The following is a 27,900-nucleotide window of genomic DNA, read 5'->3' as shown; positions in this document are numbered from 1 at the left end:
TTTGACTAAACCACAAGATGTATATGAATGTATAGGACAGAGCCAAGATAGTGAATTTGGGAGCAGCTGTAGATGTTTTCGGTTGACTGAAAGACTCTATTAATGCCTGAATTAAGTCATCTGAGGAACTGAAGCTTGAGGGAGGGAAAACAGTGGGAAATAGGGAAGGGTACATGGATTATCAGCTCTGAGTGGATTATCATCTACTGTGGTGTGCATTCCACTGTCCTCTCCTCCCCACCAGTACTGCTCTGTTGCTTCCCAGATACAAGCCCATCCAAATTATCCCTACTTAAGGTGAAATTTAGAGTTGATAATGAGGTACAAGAAACACTGGTGTTATCATGATCAAAAAAAAGCATAAATCACTGGAGTCTGTATTCTTATTTTCAATGACCATCTGTGTGGAGGTCAAAGGACTTAAAACTGATACTGAGGACAACTCATTGGGATCAAAATAAAGGCCAGCCGGTGCTTCCGTTGACGACAGCTTTTGTTATTATGACGATGGGACCACTAAAGTCCGCAGCAAAATCTGAAAGTATAAACGTGATTTTCGGTTATATTCTCTGGACAGAGGTCTCCTATCTCTGTGTGTCCTTATAAGGGACCGCATGTCCTCCACAGCTGGACATGTTGGACAGAGCAGGAAGCTACATGCACACACACACACACACACACACACACACACACACACACACACACACACCATTATACACACACGCATACATACACAAACGCACACATGCACACACACACACACGCACACAGGCCTCTTGATGTGTTTTCCTTTAACGCCTGATGAACCACGTCATTGCCATTTTCTCGCCTTGCGGTCTGCAGCTGTCTGCACAACTTGATTAAAACATTTCTTTTAGTAATCCCTGTGTAATGAAGCCCTCTCCTGAGAATGGATCTCAGTGTGTGTGTGTGTGTGTGTGTGTGTGTGTGTGTGTGTGTGAGGTTGTAAGCATGTATATGTGTGTGTTTTGGGTCAGGGGTGCTCCAGATGGGAGGAAGGGGAAGTGTGTGTGTGTGGGTGTGTATAGTGTGTCTTTCTATGAAGAGTATGGGCTGTTCAGGACTGATGATTGACAAATGCACACATGGAACACCTTTGACCCTGGGGAACCACAAAACCCTGAGCTGTGGCCACAAATACAGTCCCTGCCTCCTACTAACTCATACCAAGATCCAACACAGAGACTTTTAAGAATTTGTAAGTGACTTGTAATCACTTAATTGCACCAGTAGAATTACACAAGAAATCAAGACAAGATTAGATTACATAAAGGGAAACAGTGAACAAGATACAGATCACGCCACCACTAACAGTCCAAAAAACAGAGTTAACAGTGTAACTTAAGGGGGAACTGGCTGGTGGCAGTTACGCTTCAGGGAAGCATTGTCAGAGATAACTACCATATGAGAGCAGTGCAGAGCGGCAGCAAGTAGGACGCATAATGATGCACTAACATGCACATGCACCAGCTACAGCAACAATTTGCTGTTGTTTGTTGTAAACAAAGAACAGAGAATCTCAAATTAAAAGCACTAATGAAGGGAGTGTGATTTCATTCTCAGGTCAGGACACCATCACTCCACTGTACCTTTACATATACATAATAGTAAATAGTCATTTATCACCTTCAAACCAAATTCTGTTCATTCTCATTGCATGGCTTTTTCAGAGTTCAGCTGGATTCCAAAGTTTCTTGAGAAAAGCTGTAATGATCGATCAGTCATTTATTTCTGTTGCTGCTAAAACACATTGTTTTATTTATTAATGAAACAAGTAACTTTGAAAGAACATTTTGAGAAACTGCAAAGAAAAACACAATGTGTTAGAGGTGACATTTTCTTATTGTTATTATTTTTGTCATTCTAATTTTTTATATATGCTCCATCATTTTTATTAAAGTTCTCTTTTTTGACTTTTATAGGGCAGTATTTTTTCTATTTATTTTAATGCCAGCCACGCAAGCCAATTGACATCCAGGTGGGAAAATGTTCCCATTCCTCAAGTTTGCCACTTAAGGTGTTGTTGTTCAGTTTAAAGTGCTGGTGTGATTTATAATGTTCAATTGGAGACTTTGCAAGACACTGTAGCGAGTCTTTTGTAGTAAGATAAAAGAGGGGACTTGAGAGCAGCCCATAACTCACTCTGGTTATTTTCAAGAGGGGTCAGTGACCTTGGCTTGGAGAGATGGGGAATTCTGCAATACTTCAAATCAATCTGCACCACAAAGAAAGTAAAACGAAAAGGTACAAGCTGTCAGTCTCGCCTTCCCTCCATTTTCAGTCTGATTCCCTCCAAATAAGCTCTTGAAATTGGAAAACAATAGCCATGGAGGATTCGGTTAATTGTTTGAGTTGGAGAATGTTTGTGAGGATAATTAAGGTAGGGTGTGACAGTGAATGATTTGTAGAAACTTCAGATAAGCTCAGATAACTGGTCCCAAGACGGTGGCTATCTGTTGTATCTATCAGACAAATATGTCAGCCCGTAATGGATTACTTTGGCGTTGCTGTGGACGCAGATAAGTTTCACTCAAGAGAAAGTAGCACATTGTGGGGCCAGTCAAAACTGATTGATGATCTTTTTGACTTTTTGTTTCTTTTACTACCTTTAATCCAGTCTACATTATCTTTTTGAGCACTTCCACCAACTTTTAACAGTTTATTGGAGTGTAATGTTCCAGTTCATGTGTAATTTCCCATTTAGTTCCCATTACGGACAAAATCCACCTGTGTCAGGGAATGTGTGTTTGTGTGAGTGTGCCTCCCCTCTCTCTTTGTGGTCTGTTGATGGAGCAGACACCTTACTCCACATCTCTTGCCTACCTCCGAGCCCCCACAGCTGTCTCTGTCACTGTATTTTGGAAAGAGTGAGGGAACTGATTATGTGGTACTGTACAGGATATGAGTAATAACAAAATTGAACATTCTGGAAACTGCGCACAGGTTCCAAGCTTGTATTCTGGGACACTGTGTAAACCATTAGGACCAGCTGCACTTGGCGATATTCCTTCAATCACGGCAAGATGCTGATCTAAAAAAAAGAATATGTTGACCACATTTGGCCGTGCAGTTAATGTCTTTCTAGTTTGCTTCACACTTGCTTTCTCAGTAGTGTCCTCTGTCAGAACATCTGCACGAATGCCAGCATATCCAGATTTCAACACATTACTGGACATCTACGTGTACACAACACACACTCACCTAATTGTATATATACACAGACACATACCCCAACCAGCCGTCTTTAATTAGGCTACATTTATTTTTGTCTGTAAAAGTACAAAGCAACAACCTACCAGTTCTGCTATTACTGAGTTTGTACTGGAACTTTTCCAAATGGCTTTTTTAATGAGACTCCCCATGTTAGGTATTATTTTACCTGGAGAATAACATATGACCTGCAAGTTTGCGGTCTTGATCCTTCTCTTGCCTATGCTTGCTGTTTTCCCCTCATTCTTGTTCGTGTTTTCTGAACTGTTTATATTTTTCTCTCCTCTCCCTTTTTTGCTCAGCATGCAGAACAAGCATTCTGTCATCATTACAGATGGTTTACATACAAACACGCACAGTCTTTTCAGACCTTCGTATTGGCAGCTAGTTTTATAATTGTTCTAGTTACAGGTTGTTAGAGCAGCAGGCCCCTTGTCAGCTGTGGCCTCATTACTGCTGCTGTTCGTGCTCTGGCTAACCAACCTGCTGTTATTGGTTTACGTATGCGTGTACAGGTGTGTATACACGTGGGCTTATGTGACAGCATATGTGTTGGCATCCAAGAATATGTGCATATTGGCAAACACATTGTCTGTACAGGTATGCACATTTTTCTGGTTCTGTGTCTTTATGTGTCTATGTACATTTATGTGCTTGTGTGTGGCCTCGCCTCTGTAAACCAGCAATCACAGCCTGTTAGCGAGAGCCCCAGCTGTATTTGTCTAAATATAGTCGTGACCACAGTCAGACCAGACCAGGAAGCTGATTAGCCTGAGAACCAATGGTCCGAATGGATCTCAGCTATTATGATGTAAAAGGGTTTTGGTACAGACGTGGAGTTACCCAGAGGCTGTTTAAATGGAAGGTTTGGCTGAGTAGTAGATACCTTTTGTTTGTAATGGCACAACGTGTCACTAGATGGCTCTCAGCTTTGCTCAGAGCTAACAAAAACTATTTTGTGAGGGTCCTCTGTTAAGTCTACTCCCTTTTAGATTTCACTCATTCATTTTAATGACTAAAAATAATTTGTCGTACCTGCTTTATGTCCCCATCGAAGCATATACACAGAGGAAACAGGCAAGGCAAAGATCACCACAGCTGGTATGGTACTCCTGACTCTGACTCACACCCCCTGAACAACACCATGCCCTCTTTTGCCTGATTTTGACAGGGACACTGGACAGAAAGACTTTGTGCCAGTCAGTCAGCCTGTTACCTAGCCAAGCAGCCATTAGGTCTGCCAACTGGCCTGTCCTAGTCCTGGTCCAGTTCTTCGTCACTCAGTCACGGCACCAACAGGGGACAGGTTGGGAAATGAGGCCTAATGTTGTTGAAATACACCAGAGGAAAGCATATTTCATAGGCTGAAATTGAAACACCTAATTTTTCATAGCTCCTGACTAATTTTGATTTCCTTTTAACATATTCCTGGTGGCCTCTGTGTTTTAATAAAAAAGTTATTGACTTAACGGACTACTGTGAGGTCAGAGACGGCCTATTCAATGAGGCACTGAAGTTCAAGCCAAGGACCTGATTTCTTAAATTATGAGTCAGGATCCAAAATGGGTTGTGGGCCCACTTCTGGTGGGTCTCCACATTATATGAGTAGAAATATGCTTTAACGAGTTTTGCTCCCTAGGCTACACACTCTGTTTCTAATATGGATACTGTACTGAACCAGTACATTGCATTTTGTTGGTTGTTTCACATTATAAAATACATGTTTCAGTGTATTAATTTGTTCTGGCTGTTGATGCTGCAGGTATTAGTATTTATATTTCTACCTCTTGACTTTTTTCTTCTTTTTTTTCTAAGCCTGTGGTAACAGTGAAAGAGCTGGCTGCCAGAAAGCTGTTTACCATGTTGCAGCAAGAAACACTGTCTGTGCCAACTACTTAATGAAATCCGATGAGTGTCTGGCTGTCCTCACATCCAGCATTCCCAAAACACCCTAATGAGAGTTTCTGCTTCTCATTTAGCTCCAAGATCCAAGTTGCTGTTCGCAAAGAATTGGGCATAATATAATAAAAACAGGTGCATAATTAAAGTTTTAGACGACCACATGCACATGACAGCTCCCCTGAAACGCTATAAAGACTGGAATAAGCGAGCAAACTTTCATCCCTTGCCAGTCCTCCCATTGAAGTGGCTTTGCAGGCACATTTGCTCTGCATGTGGGGACATTGTTGTTGCTGGGTCCCCTTCACTTTCTTTTGTTCAGCGGCGATATTTGCTACGTGTACACACACACACGCACAGGCATGCACACATTTGAACACACATGAAAATCAGTTTGATTGATGTCTTGCTGTATAGCATGCAACAGTAGTGATTTCTAATAGTAGAGAAGCATGACATTGCATGGTTCACCATGGTGCCAAATGCACCATGTGTTTCCAGGGAATTCAAAATGTATATGCGCGCTGTCAAGGTAAACTCATTGACCCTGTCAGGTTTAGAGGTTCTTTCTCTCACTGCCTTTGTTTTTTCTGTACTCTTATATCTCTCTTTATCAAACCCTCTCTCACTTTCTGTCTCATAGTAGTCCCTCTCTGAGACAGCAGGCAGTTAAGAACTCTGGGCCTGCCTGTGTGCAGCTAACAGCTCATGTCACCCTGCCGAACCACCCAGGAGCAGAATAAAGGGAAAGATATAGAGACACAGAGAGAAAGAGAGGGAGGGAAGCAGAGGAGTTAAACGATTGCAGAGCTGCTGAGCGGAGGGAGAGACCCCGTGACATATCCCACACTCTGAACTGGGACCAGACCAAAATGGATATGTGATTAAATGAACTGTGATGCTTGTTCCTGACATGCCGCAGCCATCCCTGGAATTGGTCACGGTTCTATTTTCACTGAAAGCGCTGCTCAAAGGGCATTACAATATGAAGTCAAGCGAGCATATATGCACGCACACACACAAAAATTGGATCTAGCCATGGGGGCACTGCCAGTCCTCAAAAACCCAACTGAAGAACCCTCTCAGAACAGAAGAGAGGAAAACAAGAGTTGAACCAAACAGGCTTGTTTTGCAGTGTTTAGTTCAGGCTCCCAGGGTGTTTTTCCAGTGAACAGAGGCTCCTTGGGACTTGCAGAGAGGGAGAGACAGGGAGAGAAAGAGATATGAAGGATACAGATCAGTAGTTGTGATGATGACAAGTGCTCTATCACTCTCAGCACTGTGTATAATGCCATACCTTTGTTGGTGCGTGTGTGTACGTGTGCTGGGGAATCCCTCCTTCTGCTCTTGCTGATGTCATGGATTGGATCTTAAGAACTGAGGAGCCATGACTTCACAGCCTGGATAGAAAAAGAGCTCCGAGACCTGAATCAGGGATTTGATGGGCAGTATACTGTATGTGTGTAACAATCTTTTTGTGTGTGGTAGCGAAGATGTGTGAGAAGTGTGTTTCAGTATGTTTGGATGTGAATGAACGATTACGAAGTGAATAGGGGAGAGAGTGAGGCAAATGTTCGAAAGGAGGGATCGAAGAACAAATAAAAAAAAGTGTGTGTATGTGTGTGTCAGATGATAAATGAGAGCATGGTCCACTGAGGTTCTGATGGACAGGGGCCTGGAGGACTCCATCCGACTGTGCTGTTACCTCATCCCCCTGAACGCTCAACTCATCAGCTTGTCATACACACACACTCACACAAACTCTCTCCCTCCACACTCTTGGAGACAGATGAAATGTTAAATGCGTAGAGATTCTTTTCAGGGTCAGGTTTCTGGGCTGTACATCTCTTCACATAAATCATCATCACAGTTTTGACGGAGGGGAGAGAAGGGTCGGCGGCAGAGAGGCAAACTACACCTACCTGCCAAGTAACTAAGGAAAGCTTGGCTTGCACTTGGTACTTCTTCAATTTGCTGTTGGAATGTAGTTCTACCTATTTGGCCACTCATGCTATCAATGAGCTGTTTTATGTTGTGATGTGATATTGATGGATTCATGGAAGTCATGAACCATTTGTTTCCACCGGCTTCCATTTCATTAAGTGTATGTTGGCGCTTATGTGCGACTTTCATTTATAATTGTCACTGTATGACTCTCTCTTGGTCTCTTTTTCTCCCTGTTCACTATCCTTCATCTAACCTGGTCTTTCTTCATCTAATGTCCCTCTCCTGCAGGAGCAAAAGGTCTTCAGTCCCCACCACAGAGTGTATTTTTGAGCTTCCCCACTTCACTGTCCAGGCCACAAGGGCCCAGACACTTCTGCTCCAAGCTATCTGTCAGAGCTGGACCCACAGCATGGTCAGCGGAGCCCCATTGACACTCAGTGAAAGCCTGCTCCGTGAGGTGTACAAAGCTACAGGTAAGCAACATCCTCTACAATAGACCATTACACATCATAACCCAGGTTCATGGATAAAGGTAATTATCTAGGTCTTTTTCTGCTGATCTCTGAGCAGCTTCAGCAGAGCAATAGTGATGTAAGAGCTAACCACAGTGAGACAGGAGTGAAGTGACCCATCCACTTTCCCTAAATCTTCCCACGTACATAACATTCACTTATTTAGGGATTTGTGTGTGATGAATGTGTTTTGATTTTTTTATATATGTATATGTGTGTGTGACTATGGAAGATGATTGGGGCCAGGTAGGAGAAATAATAAGAGGAGGAATATCTTTTTTCATTATGCAGTTTGATAATTAAGTTGAAATGCGATTGTGAGAAAAAAGTCAAAATGACCATGTCAATAAGTCATCAGAGGAACATTGTTTCAGAGAAACGGCACATCTATCTGAACAGTTGGGTAGACTGCAAGCTATAACATGATTTTCATTAATGTTGAGCAATGTTTTTTCATTTTAACTACTACTTTTTCCCCCCTGTAATTTATATTCACACCTTTTGCTTCTGTTTCTGCTGCTGTGACAAGTGAATTTCCCATTGTGGGATCAATAAAGTATAATCTAATCTAATCTAATCTAATCTAATCTAATCTAATCAATAACTACAATGTATAAGGGTGTAGTAGTATTAAAAGTACTCTACACATAAATGAACTACTCTTGGTAGTAGGTTACTACAATTATTGTTTTGGGAAAATCTGCTTTTATGCAATGTGAATTTTGTAGACACATTAGAGGATCAGGTTGTAACTTGCAGTCTACTTTACTGAACTCCAAAAGTTGACTTTATTTTTCGGCTTTTTGTCGAAGTGTGCAATGATTTCTTTTCTCCGACCTGGCCCTAATCCTCATGCATAGTGTGACCGTGTGAGTTAGTGAGTGAAATTTACCATGCTGTTTGGTTGCACATTGTATTTCCATTCAACAAACGTGATTAGGTGTGTGAAGAGAAAGGTAGGAGGTTAATCATAGAGGAGCAAAGTCTGACTCTATTTGAAACCCTGTACTATACTCATAGTACATACTGATTTGGCCAATATATAATATGTAGAATGCAAATAAAAGCATCGTACTGAGAACAGCCTTACAGCCTTTGTTTTGGGCATACCTAAAGCATATTCTTTAGGCTAATATCTATTATTTAGCGACCACATGACTAGTTTAAAAAAATTATAACCTATAGTACAGTACATTATGTTAAGCTCATTGCACACAAAAAAAGAAATAATATATGAACAATATTGACATTAAAATAGTGGTGGAGAATATGTTAAGACATAAACACTATAATCATGAATACTCTAAAGGTGAGATAATTATAAAATCATTCTTGGAACACTCAAAATGTATTCATATTCGTGTTTTTGAAATGACAAGCGGCAAGGTTTTTATATATATAATTTATATATCGATTTAACATTCTCATAATGCACACTACTATGAGAAGCAGTAAATAGTATGTAATACATACTGAAAACAGAGTTCGTCACTAGTATGTAGTAGGAGTCAACATACAGCTGCTGTTTTCCAGTGCATGTGTTTGTCATTGCTTTGCATGGCAATAGACTCTTTGTGTTTTTTCAGTTGCACTTATGATTGTAGGGTACCAATTAACATTTTGCACTGGTGACTCAGTCACTTGGCAATATGAAAAAATACCCACACACAGAAGATTAATGCGTCTTTTTGCAGCTCGTTCTCTATTTAAATCATAAAAGAAGAAACTACATCACTTTATTCATCTGGTCTCTTTTAGGCTATTGTATTAGATGTTAATGCGTTCATCATTGTAGTTGATTTATTGAAATCTCATAAAGTACATTTACTGTCCTTTGTTTGTTTAGTTCTCCATAAAATGAAATTTGTGCTACAGTACCAAGAAAATTGTCAAGAGAGATATATGGAACTGGCTTGAGCTTAAAGCGATTTGACTCTTATGAAAAGTTTTACAGTTATTTCTCATAGCTCAGCACATCATGTGCCAGACTATCATTCACCCAAAACAACTCAACCTGATAGTAGCTAGTACTCTATGGGTGCAAAATGGCTGCAGACCATATACCAGGAGTGCAAGCACATATCCAAAGCTTTAGGTCTCCAAATATTCACACTCACACGAGACATTTTGGCATAAAGATCAACTTGTCTTGTGCCCAGTGTGGGGTACTGGACCTGAAGCCAAGGGCAAATTAACTCTGAAACAGTTTTACGCTTCATGTCGCCTAGGATGCCTTAATGGTCAAATAATAAATTTTGCCCCTTGTTAAAGAAAGGGAGGGGAGCCTGAATTCAATAAAACAGTAGCGTTTCTCATGACGGTAGCATCTGGACAGTCCTCTGGAGGGCCAGGGATTTTCCAACTCATTAGGATCATGTTGTTTGGTATGCCGTCAACATTCTCCCTCGGCCAAGCCAGCCAAGCTACCTTTTTCACCGTTGTGCAGCCGCCAAAATTTATGAAACTGGTCTCCCGTGGAGTGAAGTCAAATATTCCTCTCCCCTCACTCTGCCTTTCTCTTGGAACGGGGCTTGAATAGAAACATGGAGAAACATTTGCACATCTGGTCTGTGTGCTGGCAGGTTAGAAAAGAGCAGTGGGGAAAAGAGTTTGGGTTTAGAAGGCAAGAGAGTGAAGGGGAATAGGTGATGTGTTGTGTAAGTATATGTTTTGTAGGGAAAAATCTCAGCAATAATTCCTATGATATAACCAAAGATGTCTAGCACTGTATCTGCTTTTGAAATTGTGGTGACACTCATACGCCTTAAGGAAGATGTTAGCTGTCCCAACCTCTCTCAATCTTTGGTGTGACAGCTTGGAGTGTGGAGGAGAAATGGAAAATGGAGAAAGGAAAGAGAGAAAAGGACTGAAATTAACAGAGTAAACTGTTGTGAACTGTGTGTCCTATAGTGCATCTTCAAACAAACACGATGCAACCTTGCTAAATAGTTTTGGCTCCTGTGGGCACTGTGGTTTTGCCCACACCGTAGTGTCATGTCAGGACCTAGCTGGCTGTTTTGTGCTGGCAACACTGACTCCTGACTCCAACACTGCTCCTCTCAGCTTAACTTTGTTTTGAGGTTTTTTCTCTAACCAAGTTAAACCGAGAGTTTTTTTCTACAAAGATCATAACGCCTGATGAAAAGCTCACTGGTGGCCGTGCTTTGTATTTTACATCCTTTAAATGATGAATATGGAGATTTTACTGTTAAACTGCTGATGCGGTGCCTCTTATTTGGCCTTTGGCATGTTTCTGCTTGTGTGACCTGCCATCTGTCTGGCTGCAACTGTTTGTGGTAAAAACATGGGTCTGTTTTAATGCTCACAGGATTCAGACCTGGATCCAGATTCAGGTCTTGTGATGGTTTGTGTACTCTTGTGTCACCAACCAGCAGTCATCAGCCCAGGCCAGGACAGGACAGAGCTCACCCACAGACACACATGCTGAGGCCAAACACTGAACATGGCAAACAAAAGCTGTTCACTTAGAACATGTGCTTTTTTTCATTCCTTTAGGAATTTCTCCTCCCTTCTATCCTTTTGATGTTACAGGGTTTTTCAATAGTGGAAGGTGTTTCATATCGAGGTCTAGCTGATAACACAGATGGTCAGTGTCCTTCACGGGGGAGCCATTTGGGTATAAGATTTCATTCCCTGCCCAAAGGAAATTCCACAATTCAGCAAAGGGGAAATCTCAACAAAGCTTCAGTTTTAATCTCAAGGTACTGACAGACTGTAAAATGTTCTTCAAAATAATTGGTGGCCTCAGATTAAAGCAACAGTCAAAGACTTAAAATCATTGCAGCTGACTGGAACACAGCCACTAGGACTTGTAAGACTTTGAGTTACTGAGCTCCTCACTTGCAGCTACAGCGGTAACTCAGCATGTAGCATATGCAGTGTAGCCTGTGTTTGGTCTGCAAATCAATAAGTTAAGTTGAGACGAATGAGTGAAATCAGAACACAAGCCATAAAATCTTATTTTCCTTAAGAATCAGACGCTGTCAGTCACTGCTTGTTGCATGACGTTTGGTTTGTCACATGACTGTCTGTAGGACAGTGTTGATTTCCAATGATGCTGTAGTCGGCTTGGCTCAGACATGAGCAGAGTTTTCTGTGGTGACACAATATTCCAGCATTCTCCTTCTGCATTCCAGTGAAGCTCACACTAGTGTTGTATTTTATTGGTGAGCTCTGCAGCAAACAGCATATCATACTTCATGTGTCCGGTTGTCTGGTGAAAACAGAGAAGTGGTCCATAGGGAGGTGTGTGTTTGTGCACACATTACAGTAATGCATGCAGTCTTGCAGTTTGTGACCACTAGCCCTCAGCTGTCCAGTGAGGATAACAACAACTTGGTGTTCCCATTGTTGCTTTCACAAAACCTACTCCTTCTTTCTAACTTACTTTAAAAAATGTTTACTGTTGTCCTTTCTTTACACCTGTTCTGTGCATTTCTATGCTCCCAACTTTATTTTATTATTATTTTCTTCATCTTTTTATTACAGTATTTGTCCCTCTTATCACAGTATTACATTTTTCTTCTTCTTACCCTGTATTTTTTCCTTCTTTTTTTTTTTCTTCTTCTTCTGTGATTGTCAGCGGCTAACCCGTCTTACATGTTCTCTTTGTTTATACTTCCAGGATGCTTTCGTGGTTTGCAGTAGCAGCCATAGTTGTAGCAGTAGCGGTAATGGTAGTAGAGAGGAGCCAGTAATTCTTGCCTTCCGCTGCTTCTAGCCACTGCTAACCCCAGATTTGGCGACACACTGACCACAGTGACCTCCCACACGCTACTCAAGTCTGCAGGCATTTGTATGTGAGTGCCGTGTGTTGTGCATCAGAATACCGTGAGTCTGATTGTGGTTCAGGGAAAGTGTAATCTCATTGCAAATTAATTTTGTCAGTAGTCACTTTCCAGTGCATTTTAGATATATTTGTACACTTGTGAGCTGAAAAATCACTGTGCATTTGCATTGTTTCTTTCTGATTTCTGTTACACATTACATCAGCCCAGTATCTTGTACAACCCAGATTCCACAAAAGTTGGGATACTGTTAACTTAATTGAAAAAGGAACATTTATTCACAATGAGTGTATTAACAAAAAAACAAGTTTCCCAGTTTGAGCAATAGATCAATGCCTTTCTATTGTATTTAATTTATTGGACAGTAGGTCACAAGGATTTGAAAATTGCGTTTATTTTTCATTATGTTTCTCACTATCCCATTTTTTTTGGGGGGGGGAAATGCCAAAATGCCATAATGCTTGTGTGAAAATGAAAGCAGCAGTTGAATAAGTTTCTACTAAACAATATTAGGGGTGTACCAGGGTGCTTTAGATTTTCACAGTTAGCTATCCCCAAATTTAAAAAGTTTTCATGGATCCCAGCGATTTTAAGTTTTGTTAAAACCTAGTATCCTTCATCTGTACATTGCCATGAGCACATATAATCTGTTATTTTATAGTATTCATCTTTCCCCTGATGATTTAAGCTTTATTTAATATTGATTCATTTACTTGGGAGTCGAGTCAATGGACTTTCAACAGGTGTATTTATAGCTCGGTACACAGAGATGATTCACAGAGCTCTTAAACCTGCAGGTGCTACTACTCGCTAGGGGAATGTGACCCAGTGATCTCTTGTCCATGTATTGTAAATATTGTCCATATTATGACTATATGAGTGTGAGAATAATCACATAGTCATTTGATTACATCTGTCTGCTTGCATGCATGCTGGCGTGTGTATGTCTCTGCTCATTTTCTCTTGGATTTAACAGAAATGAAAAGTCCTGGTTCTGTTCTTACAACCGTGACATTGCAGTAAACCCTCCAGACGACACACAGAGAGGCCGGGATGCTCTAGACTTTAGACAGCTCACTATAAAAGATTAGTCTGCCTGTCCATTCCTTTTTAACACAGTCATTGCAGAAATGCTTTGTAGCCTCTTTTATTATTTTGATAATTGCTTGGAAGTGAGTTGTGGCTAAACAATATTTGACTTCTTTAACCTTCACTACTTTAATTTAACTTTGACTACAGACAAAACTGAAATGGTCAGTTTTGGTTTGTTTGCCATATCAGTCTATTGTTTGTTAGTCAATAATTTCTCCTCCATTTGAGCCATGCTCAGTTGTTGACCAACCTTGGGTTGTTAATTTTTACATTAATGGCCTTCCTGAAAATTGTCCTCCCCAGATGAACCATTCTGGGACCAGTGCAGGATCTCCAACCAAGCTGGCAAAAGTGAAGTGGAGTGGAAACTTAGGCCACCTTTATCAACTTTGTACAATCCAAACTCTTGCCATGCAGCGCAGAAAGGCTTGAGCATAAGATCCTTGCACTTGTTTCCCTGTTTTATTGTTTTGCGAAGGGCTGCGTTTCAAAACACAAAAGATCAAGGTCATTTAAATAAGCATAACATTGGCATTTCCACCAGTGATGTATCCAGCTTTAATGCAGCTACCACAGCTGGTGTTGTGGCCACAGAGCTCTGTGGTGGTCTGAGCTAGGACAGGGGGGTGGGGGTCTAGAAGTTGGTTGGTGGTGGTCACCAGACGTGCTCTAGATGATTGCTGGGTGATATACGAGCTGTGACATAACTTTAGCGTGACAGATATAGGGGGAAAAGAACAGGGAAAGAGGAAGAGAGAGAGTGAACGATATAATGAGCAGAATGAAAAATGAAAGTCAGAGGGAAAATAAAGGTTGAAGGGAAAAGTGACAGAAAGAAGGAAATAAAGAGATTGAGAGTGTGGGGTGGACCTCAGTGCCCAGAAACTCAACTGGCCTTTGGTGCTCTTTATTAAACCCAGCTTTTGCACCTAATTGGGTGTCAGGTCAGACACGCACATACACACACATGGCAGTAAAGAGGGATTATGCACAGATGCATGCCCATCTCCATCTTTAGCAAATCCTATACATGCTCCTGAACTCACAGCATACGATCCCATTTAAGGCAAATGATGGCAAGAATGTTTGGATACAGTGAGTGTATGCTCTCACTGCGTAGCGACTAGAAGCATGTTGATAATAATAGTCCAGGACTAATGCTCTCACTCCTAACACTATCTTTATTAAAACAAGTCTTTTGTTTTTGCAGGTTCCCCCTACACATACAAAGGGGGTTGGGGGATGGGGGAGGAAAACAGAGAAAAGAGGGGAAAAAGACTCAAGGTTACGTCAGGGAGGCTTATTTATACTTTTCTTCACACTGATATTTCCCATTGCTTGGTAACAAATGCAATCTCTTAGAAGACCATGTCAACAACAGTTTTTACGCATTTTTGCACTGCATGAAAAAGGCTCCTCCTGTCATGGCCAGCAGTTCACATCGCTGTGATCTAACTGCCTTCAGGAGCATGGGTCTGACGCAAATCCCCCTGTGACGCTGTGGCATAATAAGTGTTCGTAATAGCTCTGTGTTATTGGAGGGGAAAAAGTGTCAATTTTCATATCACTCTGTCACCTCCGTAAACTAATCCCTCATATGCTGTGCACTTTATGTTGTCTGGTCCCAGAACGTACCAGTCTATCTTTTCTCCCTCCTTCTTACCCTCCTTGGTGTTTTGATTTTCCCGTAATGCAGCTGTTGGTAGCATACTCCTAGCTATGAGACTCAACAGGGGAGGTTGCCCTCGGCTCAGTTTTCCACCGTTTTCCTGTGCAGATTTTGGCTGACATAACCTTCTTACTCACAACCTTAGTGTCTCCCATCTATTAATCAAGACAAGCCAGAGGAACATGCAGCTTTGCCCTGTCATATAATGGGCCCATACACTTAGCTCATGGAGATTATTTTGATAGTCCTTTTTCATTGTTCCACAATGAAAGTGAAAGAAGGAAGGACATGAGGCTTTTTTCATGGTCTGTGGTTGTCACAAATGTCAGTAAAGAGATGGGAAGCTTAATGAAAACCCTGAGATGTCTGTTTCAGCATGGCCTGGCCCCTCACTCAAGTATCCATACTTCTTTGAAGAGGTAACTTATTGGTTTGAAAGAAATTTCTGCCTGTCTACTTGTCTGCTTCACGGATTGACATCAGGGCAGGAAGAAAGCAGGAGGGAAAGGAAAGAAAGAGGGCTTTTTCATCCATACGCAACCTTATTTCTGACATTAAAAACACGTTGTGTCAGCATCAGAGAACCGATAAATAAATCTTGGATGGAACTTGAGACGGTTCTTGTCAATGAAAACTTCAATGAGCTACAGACGGCCCTCGCTCCACTCCTGGCAGATTGTGATGATGTTTTAAGTCAATCCAGACTCAGGCCTTCCTCCTTTCTTTTGTCTTCCTGAAGCACTCTGCTCTTTCTCTGTTGCTTGCTTCAGTCCAGAGCTAATGAGAGAAGCCAGTGGAGTCAATGCAAAACAGAAGTCTGTTGTGTTGTGTTGTCCCACAATTGGACGTCAGATTACATGGATATTTATATCTTTAATGGGTAGAGAGGAACATAATGGGCCTGAGGTCTGCTCCTCCATTAAACAACATCACAAGTCAATTTTCCTAAAATTAAAGAAGCTTTTTGCGTGCACACACAAACACACACACACACACACACACACACACACACACACACACACGATATAATAATGATGAGATATATATATATATATATATATATATATATATATATATATATGATATATCATGATTGGTGACCTCAGATACTCATCAGGGGACATCAGGCTTGTCATTTATCATCCAGATTATTCTCCCCTTGTTCCTCACACTATCTGCTGGCTTCTGGTGAAAGATGATATTTAAAAGAAATCAGAAGTCTACTGAGAGTGTGCCAAGGATTTTCTCTCCCCTGTTTGTTTGAATAGTAGCCCACTTTTCTGTTATGGGAAATAAGATGTGATTCCAGGCATGTTGGAGGACATGGATGTTCCCAGTACAGGATCAGGAAGCCTGAGTTTTATGTCCAACTTTTCTCTCTTATATGAATCATGGATGGTTTCTCAGAGGCATCTTTCCATTTACCACTAAATCCAATATACGATTGGCACAGTATAGCACTTTACTTGGTAATTGATCTCAAAGATCTAACATGCTTTTTAGAAACCTGGCTAGTTGTTGGTAGTTGAGTAGGGCAGTTTAGTTAGCTGGCCAAGCTTGGGTAGAACAGAGTTTCTGTAGATTTCGTAATTTAGAGTTGAAGCCCTCGACTCCTGACTCTCTGTTGTGGAGGGTAAACTGAAATATCATATGAAACCTCTGCAGCCGTTTATGAAATGTTACCATGGCAAAGACTTGAAAACCCCTACAATGTGTAATCAATAGATAATGCATTAAACAGAACTAGGAATACTAGTTAAGGTGTGCAAGGTACAGTGTTTAATTGTATATTATAGTGAAGCCTCTCCATTTAGAGATATGAACTCACCGCCACTTTATAAGGTCAAGTGTGTAAATAATAATAAGGTGGCGGTGTTGTCCTCTGCTGCTGTGGCCCATCTGCTTCAAGGTTAGAAGTGTTGGGTGTTCAGAGATGCTCTTCTGCATACATTGGTTGCAACGAGTGGGTTTTGTGAGTTACTGCTGAACCAGTCTGGCCATTCTCCTCTGAAGGCATCAAGGCTCACTGGATATTTTCTCTTTTCCAGACCATTTTCTGTAAACCCTAGAGATGGTTGTGTGTGAAAAATCCCAGTAGATCAGCAGTTTCTGAAATACTCCCCAGCCCGTCTGGCACCAACAACCATGCCATGTTCAAAGTCACTTAAATCACCTTCCTTCTCCATTCAGATGCTCGCTTTGAACTTCAGCAGGTTGTCTTCACCATGTCTACATGCCTAAATGCATTGAGTTGCTGCCATGTGTGGCTGATTAAATATTTGCGCTAACAAGCAGTTGAACAGGTGTACCTTATGAAATGACCTGTGAGTGTATAATCACTGAACAAAATAAATGTTGCGGTATCGGGAAAGCATCAGGACTGTCAGAGAGACTGATCCAACACAATCCTTTACTTTTATCCCAAAGAAGAAAAAAAATGTGTGAAGATGAAGTATCATAAGGGACACATTACATATAGCAGTGCATTAATGAGTAAAAGAAAAGTTCATTTGATAAGTAATTAAGTAGCCTAATAACTGTCTACAGTGTATGAATTATAAGTACAGTTCACATGCACACAAAGCAAAGATCATCACTGAGACATGAAACAAAATGCACTGTAAGTAGAATGGGCTTTAAAGCACCCACAGCAGACTGCTCTGAATGTTACTAAGCCCAGAATCAATGACAGCCCCAAATAAATCTGTTTGTATTTATGTCATCTGGTAGTGTCTGCAGAGCTGGCTCCCTGCTGGGAGCCAACCGTCCCATCTAAGGGTAGTGACTAGTGCCGACTGAGCACATAGCTCCACGTCACAAGGCCATAAATTTCCACTGTAACTCCCATTGAAGTGCCTCAGCACTGAAACCCCAGTCACGTCTTGGCTACCACCACACACAGTTACAGTCAGCCTCTGCAAAGCTGAGACATAAATATTGATCTCAGTGGATTATTGATAAACAAGAGCTCTCTGCTTGGTTTCTCTTTAATACTGTTCCATAAGCGAAGAGGAGAGAGTGGGCGAAAGCCTGAGAAAAAGAGAAAGTGTGAGTTGTAGAGTCACAGAGATCTTGAGGGTGAGTGAGAGAGAGAGGGAGAGAGCACAAATCCAGAGTTACGTTTCAGTGACGGAGGGGCTGGTTTAGCGTCATTAGCTGCGGTCTGTAGTTTCGAGCATCTCTCTCATGGTGGAACCACACTGGCATTCCAGCCTGGCTGCTACTTCAAAGTCAGAATGCCCCTGCTTCTTATACTAACCAAATTTGTCAGGGCAGCATTAGGCTGGGGATATGGGAGATTGAGAGGCAGGCCCTCTCATCCAGAACTGTGTTTTAATGGCCTATCTCACCACCGACTAATCATCTCTTTACAAGTGGCAATGTGGGAATCCTCTATGTCACAGCACATGTTTCTCTATCACTCTTTGCACATCTGTCTCTCCCTTATGCTCTCATTCTCTCATCTTTCTCACTTGTTTTATAACTCTTTCACTGGGTTTCGGTTCGGTCCCCCCCCCATCTCCCAAACCCCAATGCCTAGGCCCATTAGTGTTGGCCAAATTGCTTCCGCATGAAGACTCCTTAATTGTGGTAATTCGGTGGCAGAGCGAACCAAGGTTTGAATGTGCCGAGAACATGTGTCACTGTTTTAGTGGGCAGACGGAAAGGCAGGCAGCACCTGGAGGGGATGGTAATCATGGAAATTAGACCCCCAGCCTCCGCTACCACCAGCACTTACATCCCATCACTGTCTTAATACCACCACCGTTATAGCAAGCAGTGAGCACCACTTGCATACCCCACCGCTATAACCTCTGCAGTTTGCTGGAAGCAGCTTGGCTGAAATTTGTGTGTGTGTGTGTATCTGTAGACACTTGCTGCTTACCTCACTCTGTTTTCTGTCCGTCTATCCAACGCGAGTTAAAAATCCTGCCTCTGGAGGTGTGTATTAGGGTTGGGCGATGTGCTGGTGTGTACCGTGAAAAGGTAAAAATGCATGCACTGGTAGATATTTGGCAAAACGGTAGCTAGTCTCGCGTGATGTTGTGATTCTCACAGAAGCTCACATGGGCTTATGACCCCCCAAACCAGCTGCCTGCAAGTAACTTGATTTGGGTAAGGAGGTGAAGTTGTAAATACACAGAAGGAGCATTAAAACTTGTACCACTTGGAATGGTTGTTTTAAGGAACTGAACACTTCCATTTTTAAAGTACTTTAGTTTAACTGTTATACATTTTTGCTTTGTATGGACATTTTAAGTAAAAGAAGAAAATCAAACGTGATGAAGTATGGGTCTGTTACTTTTAAACTATATTTTAATTAAAGTTACAGAATAATTACTGTATTGTGATATATACTTTTGCTGTCATAGAAACATATATATATATATATATATGTGATGATGATAAAATATTTATATAAGCCACTCCAAGACCTAATGTTACTGCCTCAATGAACTGCCTTTATTGCTGATTTCCTGATTCTGTAAGTTGCTGGTTGAAAGTACCAAAATTATCATTGTTTCTTTCTGTTAAAATGACACAGACTCTCACCAAGCGACTGATTGTAAACATTTAATGCATTCCTAAAGCTACCTTTATGTGTTTTTAATAGACTCCTCTCTCCTTAGAATAATTTTCTGGAAATATAGAAATGAGATTTTGTTAAAAGTGATGAGTCTCCCCTGCAGACTTGTCTTTGTCGACTGCCAAAGCTGCTCCCGTCTTAGCTTTAACTGCAGGACAAACCACTGCTGGTTCACCTTGTCTATTTTCCCGTCCCACTCTCTCTGCATGTGTCTGTATTTTTGCTGTGTGTCAGTACTGGGCAAGGTGCCAGCAGACCTCCTGCTCCTACTTACTGCTTCTACTTCAGCCCTTCCTGACTTAGGAGAGACAGTTATTGTTTCTGCATCAGCACTTAATGGCTCAGCTGGCTGCTTTCGGTCTACCCAACTTGTCTATGTCTACCTCTTTTTCTGTCAGCCCCCTAGCTGCTGTGGGCCCACTGCCAGACCTGGAGCTTTTAGTACTTTAGGTTTCTTTTTTTACTTCTCTGTCTGTGTTTGTCTGACTACTTGCCCATTAAGGTTCGACGGTAGTGTACATCCTCTTGTCAGCTGATCGTCATCACATATAAAACTGATCCCTAATGCATAGATACATGCCAGGGACCGGTTTTCTGAAAAGTAGGGGAACTCTTTACTCATGACTGTAATGTGACTGCGTGGAAGGGAGGTGTAATAACTTGAATCATAACACAGCTTTAATAGCTGTTTCACATCCTGTACCTCCTTCTCTTTCAATATCTGCTTTTGGTCTTGTTGTATGCATCAACTTATTCCATATATTAATAGTTCACAGGCCTCAACGCTAGTAATAGAGACAGTTTTAGGTTCTGCATCAGCTTTTAATGGCTCCTCTGGATGCTTTCTGAAGTTCAGGAACATACATTAAACAGCTTTTCACACAGAGAGGAGGACCTCTGCCTTCCCCTTCATCATCTTTTAACATTTCACTGTTCCCATATGAATATCCTGGCTCATTCACTTAAAAAACGTTTCCATAGCATTTGAAAATTGCATAGTATTTCTGAGGTATTATCACAGGGTTTTTTTTAAATAAATGTAGGCTAATACAAACAATACCTCTTGTGTTAAGATATAGCTTCGCCTGGTCTGGCATTATGGGCAGACAACTTTCCCATACCATTTCTCAAAGCAGCGAGAGCAGGACATGTTGGAATGTGTAAAACATGGCAAGTCTGCAGATGTCCTGCACACACACATACACATACACACACACAGACAAACGGAGACATGTGCTCGTCAACTATTGAGGCATGCAGAAAAGAAAAAATCCTTCACATCCCATACTGCCCCGTCCGTCCCGGCTTTCTCTTTTTTAATCTATTCTTTCTTTATTTTTCTTTATATCCCTTAGTATTTCTTTACTGATTTTCCATCCCTCCTTCTCTTCGTTTTTTCCACACTCCTCATCGTTCAGGATGGCAAATCCAGCTGCCCACGGTTGCCCTCACAGTGTTTGATGGAGTGCTGTAGCCTCTGGCCCCTAGCTGTGTGTTTATGTACTTCTTGCACCTGCCCTTGCTTGAAGAGTAACGGCACCACACACATTCACTAACTCATTCACTCAGTCACACACAGAAACACACACATGTCTGGCTCTAATACACACACTAATGCGTCTTACATACATAAACTAAACTGAATACCACTGTTAAGTCGACAAACTACCAACCCTTGTGTTTTTCCTCTTCCTGTGTACCCCACTTTTTTATAGTCTAACAGCTGGACAAAACATTGTCCAGAGCCCCCCCACGCAACAACCAGCACCCCAGCAGGTGCACCATGCCCTTTAGGACATCGACGTGGGCAACGTGGGATAGTGATACCCCTAGTTCCATTTATCAAAGAGTAAATAGAGTAGGGGGAATGGCCCCTGTTGTGTTCCAGATTGGCTTGCACTTTTAACATCTTCATCTTTTCCAGAAAGAATGAAGGACTCAGGGGAACAGTCAGTCTGTGTGCAGGCTTACTCATCACTGTTGCAATCACTTTTTCTTCAGTACCGTTTTAAAATGGTCCCTGGACCTGGATATCCATTCTCTACGATGTTCTTTCAGGGTACATGGGTCATGTGTTTTTAGGTTCACTGAAACACACTCCATAATAATAGCCAAATGTCTGGTGCAATACTTTTATGGCAATTGTATGTAAGCTATATGGTTTCCAGAAAGGGAAGCCTAGATTCATGTAGTGCCTATGTCATACTCTATTTTTCCCTCTGGTACTGGATCCAATCAAATAAACCAAATGTCTGAGTGTATCTATCTATGTATGTGCATGTAAGTCCATACATGCTAAAATTGGTCAGTATGATAACTCAACTCTGTTCCCTAGTTTTAACTGAATAATCAGATTAAGTTGGTTAAAAGATAAGACAAATCTTAAATTCACCCTAAACACAATCACAAAATTGAATTAAAACAAAAAACAAAACACACCCTTGGCAACACAAGAGTGGGAAGGAGAGAAAAAAAAATCAGCTATCCTTTTGACAATACTATAATTTTTTCACAGTGTAATACAGTGTATAATGTATAATAGCATTAAATATTCTTTAAGAAAGTTATTTGTTTAAAAAAAAAATGCAGCTTCTGGGTAACTTTACATAGTCCTATCAGGGCACATCCACAAAAAAAACCCTCAGTTTTTATTTTAGGTAAAAATGCATTATATTTTTCCCCAATGGTTATTGGTCTCAAAAATCCCATGTTGGTCATTCTCTAGTGATTATACAAGGTATATATGTAGGGTTTTACCATTTGCTTTAAAATACATTGATATTTATGCATACAGTATACAGTATAGCTCTGTTATTACATTCTGCTCCCAAGACTAGTGCGTTGATTGCTTGTTTAGCTTCAAGGATGAAATAATCCACATTCACCAGATCTACACTTCACTCAGAACTGTCCTATTGACAGAGGAAGCTCGTAGAGAAGTAGGTAACTAAAGCCACAGAAGGACACACAGCACTGCTCTGTTTGACCTGTAGATATATTAAGTGGCTGGCAGAGAGACAGAGGGAGGGATATTAGCATCCCCATCTTCCATCTGGGCTGATAGAGGGCCTCTCAGACAGCAGGTGAAGAGGTTGCTGGGTAATTTGTCTGAGAGAGGGAGAGGAGGGAAGTCAGTGGTTAGGGATTTTAGCAATTGCCCATAATTCTCTTGGTTAAATGTGCTGTGTGTTTATGTGTCTACTTGAATCCTGTCCATATCCACACTGCCTGCTGTTTTACATTAAAACTACCTTTGAACTATTAGTTTATTGGGATTAACAACTACAAACAAAAATACTCATTTTGATGTAAAACAACATTACCAATTTATCTTTGCTTATGCAGTCTGGATTTTGGGTTACTTAATGAGTAAAAATGTGAACAGTAGTGATTTGATCGGACAGACAGAGGAAGAAGGGAGTAAGGAGAGAAATGAAAGACAAAATATATGAGACCAAGTGGATGAAAGAAAGCTTTTAGACGTTTAGAGCAGCTTTTTTTTCTTTGAATTTTAGGGGCGGTTGCCAAAAACTAACCTGTTGTGCTTTCATGGTCGCAGCACTCATCTGTGCTTTATTAATCTAAAACCGTCTCACTCACCGGTAAGCAATAAATCCCTGCTATCCATCTGCTTCATTTGTTCTTGATCAGTTTTTATGTATTTTGTATTGATATTTAACTATCTTTGCTCAGTTCAGCCTTTGTGACCTGTTGATTGAGAGTCTCTGGGCCAGCATTTGTTAGAAATAGCCCCATGAGTTTTAAACTCAGTCAGAAAGTGCTGTGGACACTTGTAGGAAATGAAGTGCTATCACTGTAAGAGGGGATTATTCTGAGAAGTAAAGCCTTATTGGAACAGGTGATGTAAGAATTTAATGCGACTCCCTCGGACAGTTCCAGCTCACTGGAAGAATGTAGCATGTGATGGATGGATCCTCCTCTCCTCTCTCAACAGGCGGTTTGGCCCAGGACTCCCTAAACTCTACAGTATCTTTTAGCCATTTCTCCCTCCTCCTCTTGTTATGTGTTTGAAATAGCCTCTCACCATAGAAATAACATTGACATATCATAATGGCGAGTATGTAATCCCTGCCCCCAATCCTTCCCACAGTAAAAACAGTTTCATTTTGGAAAGATGGCAGATGGAAGGTTCTTCCACACTATGCTGCCATTAAGAGAAATAATCATAGAGTGAGGAGCACTTGAGGCTCCTGTGATGTAATGCTGGTGTTAGGTGAGTTGTAGTTGACACTAAGCTGGATACCGGCGTGACTGTATTGGATATTGTTTTGGAAAGATATATCCTTTATATTGGCCTATTACTCATACTCCTAATAGTCCCTGTTATTTAACTTAAAATGTTCAAGTCATTCAGCTCAGTAGATTTACTGGGAACCTGTAAAACATTTAGAACAAGCACTTGACAATTTAAGAAAAAAAAAAAATTTTTTATCCTTCCTGGGCACTTTTTAAGAACAGTATGGCTGCGATGTTGGGAATTTGCTCCCATTAGTATATTGTAGATGCTTTCACAGGAAGTTTTCTAAATCCAGAGGGATAAAAATACACATAAAATCTACCAGTTGTAAATTTTCATCCCCTGTCATCTTGAACTCACAGGAAAATACACACAAAGAATTAAAAATGTAATAAAAGAAAAAACAAAATACTGTGTACTGGCATAGGTTATAGCATAAAAACGTCCGTTGTTGATAAAGGCGTGTAATAAACTAGCTTTGGTGGATGGTTCTCTTACGTTTTATCAAACTTTACCAGCTTACTACAATATATTAATGTGTTTTTGTATGACATTTTTATCATCACACCAACAGGTTGACCTTGGAAACATAAGGTACTGCTAGTATCCCTGTCAGAGCTTAGATAAATGCAACACTCTCCGCCTGGTGTTGGTGATATCTGTGTTTCAGAACACCTGGTTTCTTAGAATTTTGTGAGAGACAGAGAGGAAAAGAAAGGGGTCAAGACCAATTAAAGGCCAATCAAGTGTTTAACGAAGCCACAGCAGCGGTGTTTAAACCTGCCGGACTGCACTTCATTTTCACTTTGTTTTTTTTTTATTAGGTGTGAAGTCTCCGGGCCCGTCACCGACTCTCGAGGGCTCGGTCCAAAACCTGGAGCTGAAGTTCTGCAGCCGTGCGACGGTGAAATGCGCCTCGGGAACCGTGGGAGCTGTAAAAGTGTGCGCCAGGACCCCAGGTGTGTGCAGCTGTGCCCTGTTAAAACTTTACTGCCTGTGTAGGAGGGAGAGAGTGAGACCGACTAGACTCTTCTTTTACTTTCTTTAACTTATACTTTTACACACTTCGCTCTGTCTCTCTCCTTCTCGTTCTCCCGCTCAATCTTTATCTTGATTTCTTTCCAGCGATGTGATTCAGTTGTTGTTTCTCTCCCGGGGCGCTGTCATTGGGCTCTGGCCATGTCTTTGATGGCAAGGATGTTATTGGAGCTAGTGTCATAGCACAGAGTTCACAGGGTCAAACTGCACACATGATGTCAGGCGGATTATAAGATCTATTGCAGCTGTCAATATAGAAATTTAAAAAAAAAAAAGCATTTGCAATTAATTGTCTTTAATAAATTTAACATCGACAGGGAATGTATAAAATATTATACACATATGGAGTTACTTATTATTTCTGAGGTAAATAAATCATCACTGTAAACATGGCTACGAAGGTGAGTCATTGTTTTTGTCATCACCCAGTCTACTTTAAATGTAACAACTAGTCCTTTTGTCTGTTTGAAATATTTTTTTTATGATTTTCATGAATGTGTCTGCAACACTCTAATATTATTTGTAGCATTTGTCCCTCAGATTTCACCTACAGTTTCTACATAGATTAATTGATGTATTTTGGTAGTCTTATGTTGCTTTAAAGGCCCAAACTGCTTTAATTGCTGGCAAATGCTAGAATTAATGTTAAAATAGTTACTTTTTAAAAAAAGTTTCTAGGCACAGTGTCTTTAATATTTTTGTGTATATATCTTCTTTTTTGTCTAAGACACACACAGCATGAATGTGAATATTAAAACATTTAATTAATTAGCCTTAATGCTTGTCTCTTAGGTTCGGGAGAGGGGGTTAAGGAGAAGCTGGTTCCTTTGATTCAGGGCCCGTCTGACACCAAAGAACTCCACATGAGCCGCTGGCTCAATGAGATTCGTAAGCCTGAATCTTTGCTGGCTCCTGACTTGCTGGCGTTTTCTGTTCAGGTCCCTCAGCAAGGAGATGACTGCAGGAACTCAGGTAGAACCTTTTTAAAATGTTGCAAGATGTTGCAAGGGAGTGACTCCTCTCCTCTCCTCTCCTCTCCTCTCCTCTCCTCTCCTCTCCTCTCCTCTCCTCTCCTCTCCTCTCCTCTCCTCTCCTCTCCTCTCTCTTTCCACTGCATCTATCATTGTACATTGCTCCGTTGTACACTTTGTTACTCAACTTGTGTATTTTTTAAATCACAAATCACCATTCTGTGTTGATATATCAGTTTTTTAGCTCATTTTCCGGTTGTGGTTGTGGTGTTTGGACTTGTGACAGGCACTGGTAGTCCATATTCCATCTCAATTATTGGTGATCTAATGCAAGAGTCTCAGTTTGTTTAGGTCGTCATATTTTCCTCCTCCTATAATGTCACGCAATGCCCCCTTTCAGTTATTTGTTTAGTAAAGCCGATAAGTGTTTTCCACTCCAGTATCCTTGAGGGAGGGTTGGCAACCCGGCTTGTCTTTACAGGCAGCATGAATTCTCTAAACAGCAGTTAGTCTCTGTCAGTGCAGAGCTGAGCTGGCTAACAACAGCTAACCACTGGAGGATTGCTGTGGAAGGCTGCGCTGATGTCAGGTTGCAGTTTTTGATTGCATCCTTAGAGCAAAGATTATATTTCTGTGTCAGTGTGGGATTGAGTGGGTGTATGCATGTGTTTAGAAGGAGGGTGTGTGATTATTCAGTAGCCCTTCCAAAAGACTAAAAATGATATTCAGATTCCAAAGCTCAAAGTGCTCCAGTGCTTGATTTATTAAGTTGGATATTTAATGACCACACCTGGGTGCATCTCATGTATCTACAGCAGTAACCAGGTATGTCCTCATTTATAAACTATGGTCTCCAGTGCTCTTTCAAGCAAAAAAAGTGCTCCTGTAAAGATTTGTTCTGTGAATGAGGCCATGAATATCAGTATGTCATCACTAACCTTTCCTCCCCACCTGCGACTGCAACTACTTCTCATATTGGGCAGCTCTACAAGTTCCCAGGGAAGATGAATACCTTTGAGAGTAGATGTACTTGACAGTCACCCTAAGTCATGGCATTCAATTGCTCCCAAGTCTCTAAAAGCCCACAAAAGGTGATTCTCTCAAAGTACATTCTATAAGGCTGTTATTCTGCAACCCCCTCCCATCCAACAGCAGATACAGGAGAAGCCAGGGATGACAATGTAAAACAATACACCTCCAGTATTTGTTTTCAGAGTTGTCTTCAGAGTCACAACTGTACATCACTTTTAATACAGGGCTGCGGAGATTCATCGTGTGGCCTTCACTTACGTAAACCCCCCAAACCTGAATCATATCAGGCCCCTGGGCCTTAAACATGTCAGCGCTGAGATGGAGACAGAGCTAGCCTCAGGTGGTTTCAGACGGAGGAGAAGATACAGCTGTAGCTTAGAGTGAAGTGAAGTAAGAAGATAAGTACGGTTTAGAGACAATGGATTTGGGAGGTCACCCCTGACCAGGAATTCCATTCCACTGCTGTTTGAATGTCACCCAGTCAATCACTGTCCCATTGCTGGTGAACAGAGTGCCAAGACACTGTGATAAATTTTAAATGTAAGGCAGGGAAAAGCTTACATTTCATAGCCAACTCACGGTTTGATAAATGCGAGGACAGTCCTTGAATAAATTTCCTGCAAGTTGCAATGACATAAGAGTAGATTTTAAAAGCAACGTTGTATTTCTGACAAGATGATGTTCCACCCTTTACTGCCTTGCAGACATAGATAGATATTTTTAGGAACTCTGGTAAATTCTATTTAGTGCACAGCCTCAGACTATTACTTTGATTTAGAGAGCATATTATTTCAGCAAAGCAATGGCTCATAAAGACAGTACATATTTTTGAATATTAAAACCTGATCTGAACAC

General features: G+C 41.1%; 1 protein-coding gene across 1 annotated transcript in view; it reads left to right on the top strand.

The window, feature by feature from the left end:
- The window catches only part of LOC131976529 (intermembrane lipid transfer protein VPS13B-like), a 353,761-nt gene that overhangs the window by 69,871 nt on the left and 255,990 nt on the right, over positions 1-27,900 (top strand). The window contains exons 17-19 of the mRNA XM_059339603.1: positions 7,366-7,550; positions 24,829-24,963; positions 25,835-26,014. Coding sequence (XP_059195586.1) covers positions 7,366-7,550; positions 24,829-24,963; positions 25,835-26,014 — 500 coding nt within the window. The remainder of the gene's footprint in view (positions 1-7,365; positions 7,551-24,828; positions 24,964-25,834; positions 26,015-27,900) is intronic.

Source organism: Centropristis striata, chromosome 8 (assembly GCF_030273125.1).
Source record: "Centropristis striata isolate RG_2023a ecotype Rhode Island chromosome 8, C.striata_1.0, whole genome shotgun sequence".
In the NCBI taxonomy this organism is placed as follows: Eukaryota; Metazoa; Chordata; class Actinopteri; order Perciformes; family Serranidae; genus Centropristis; species Centropristis striata.
This window is presented reverse-complemented; position numbering and strand designations above follow the sequence as displayed.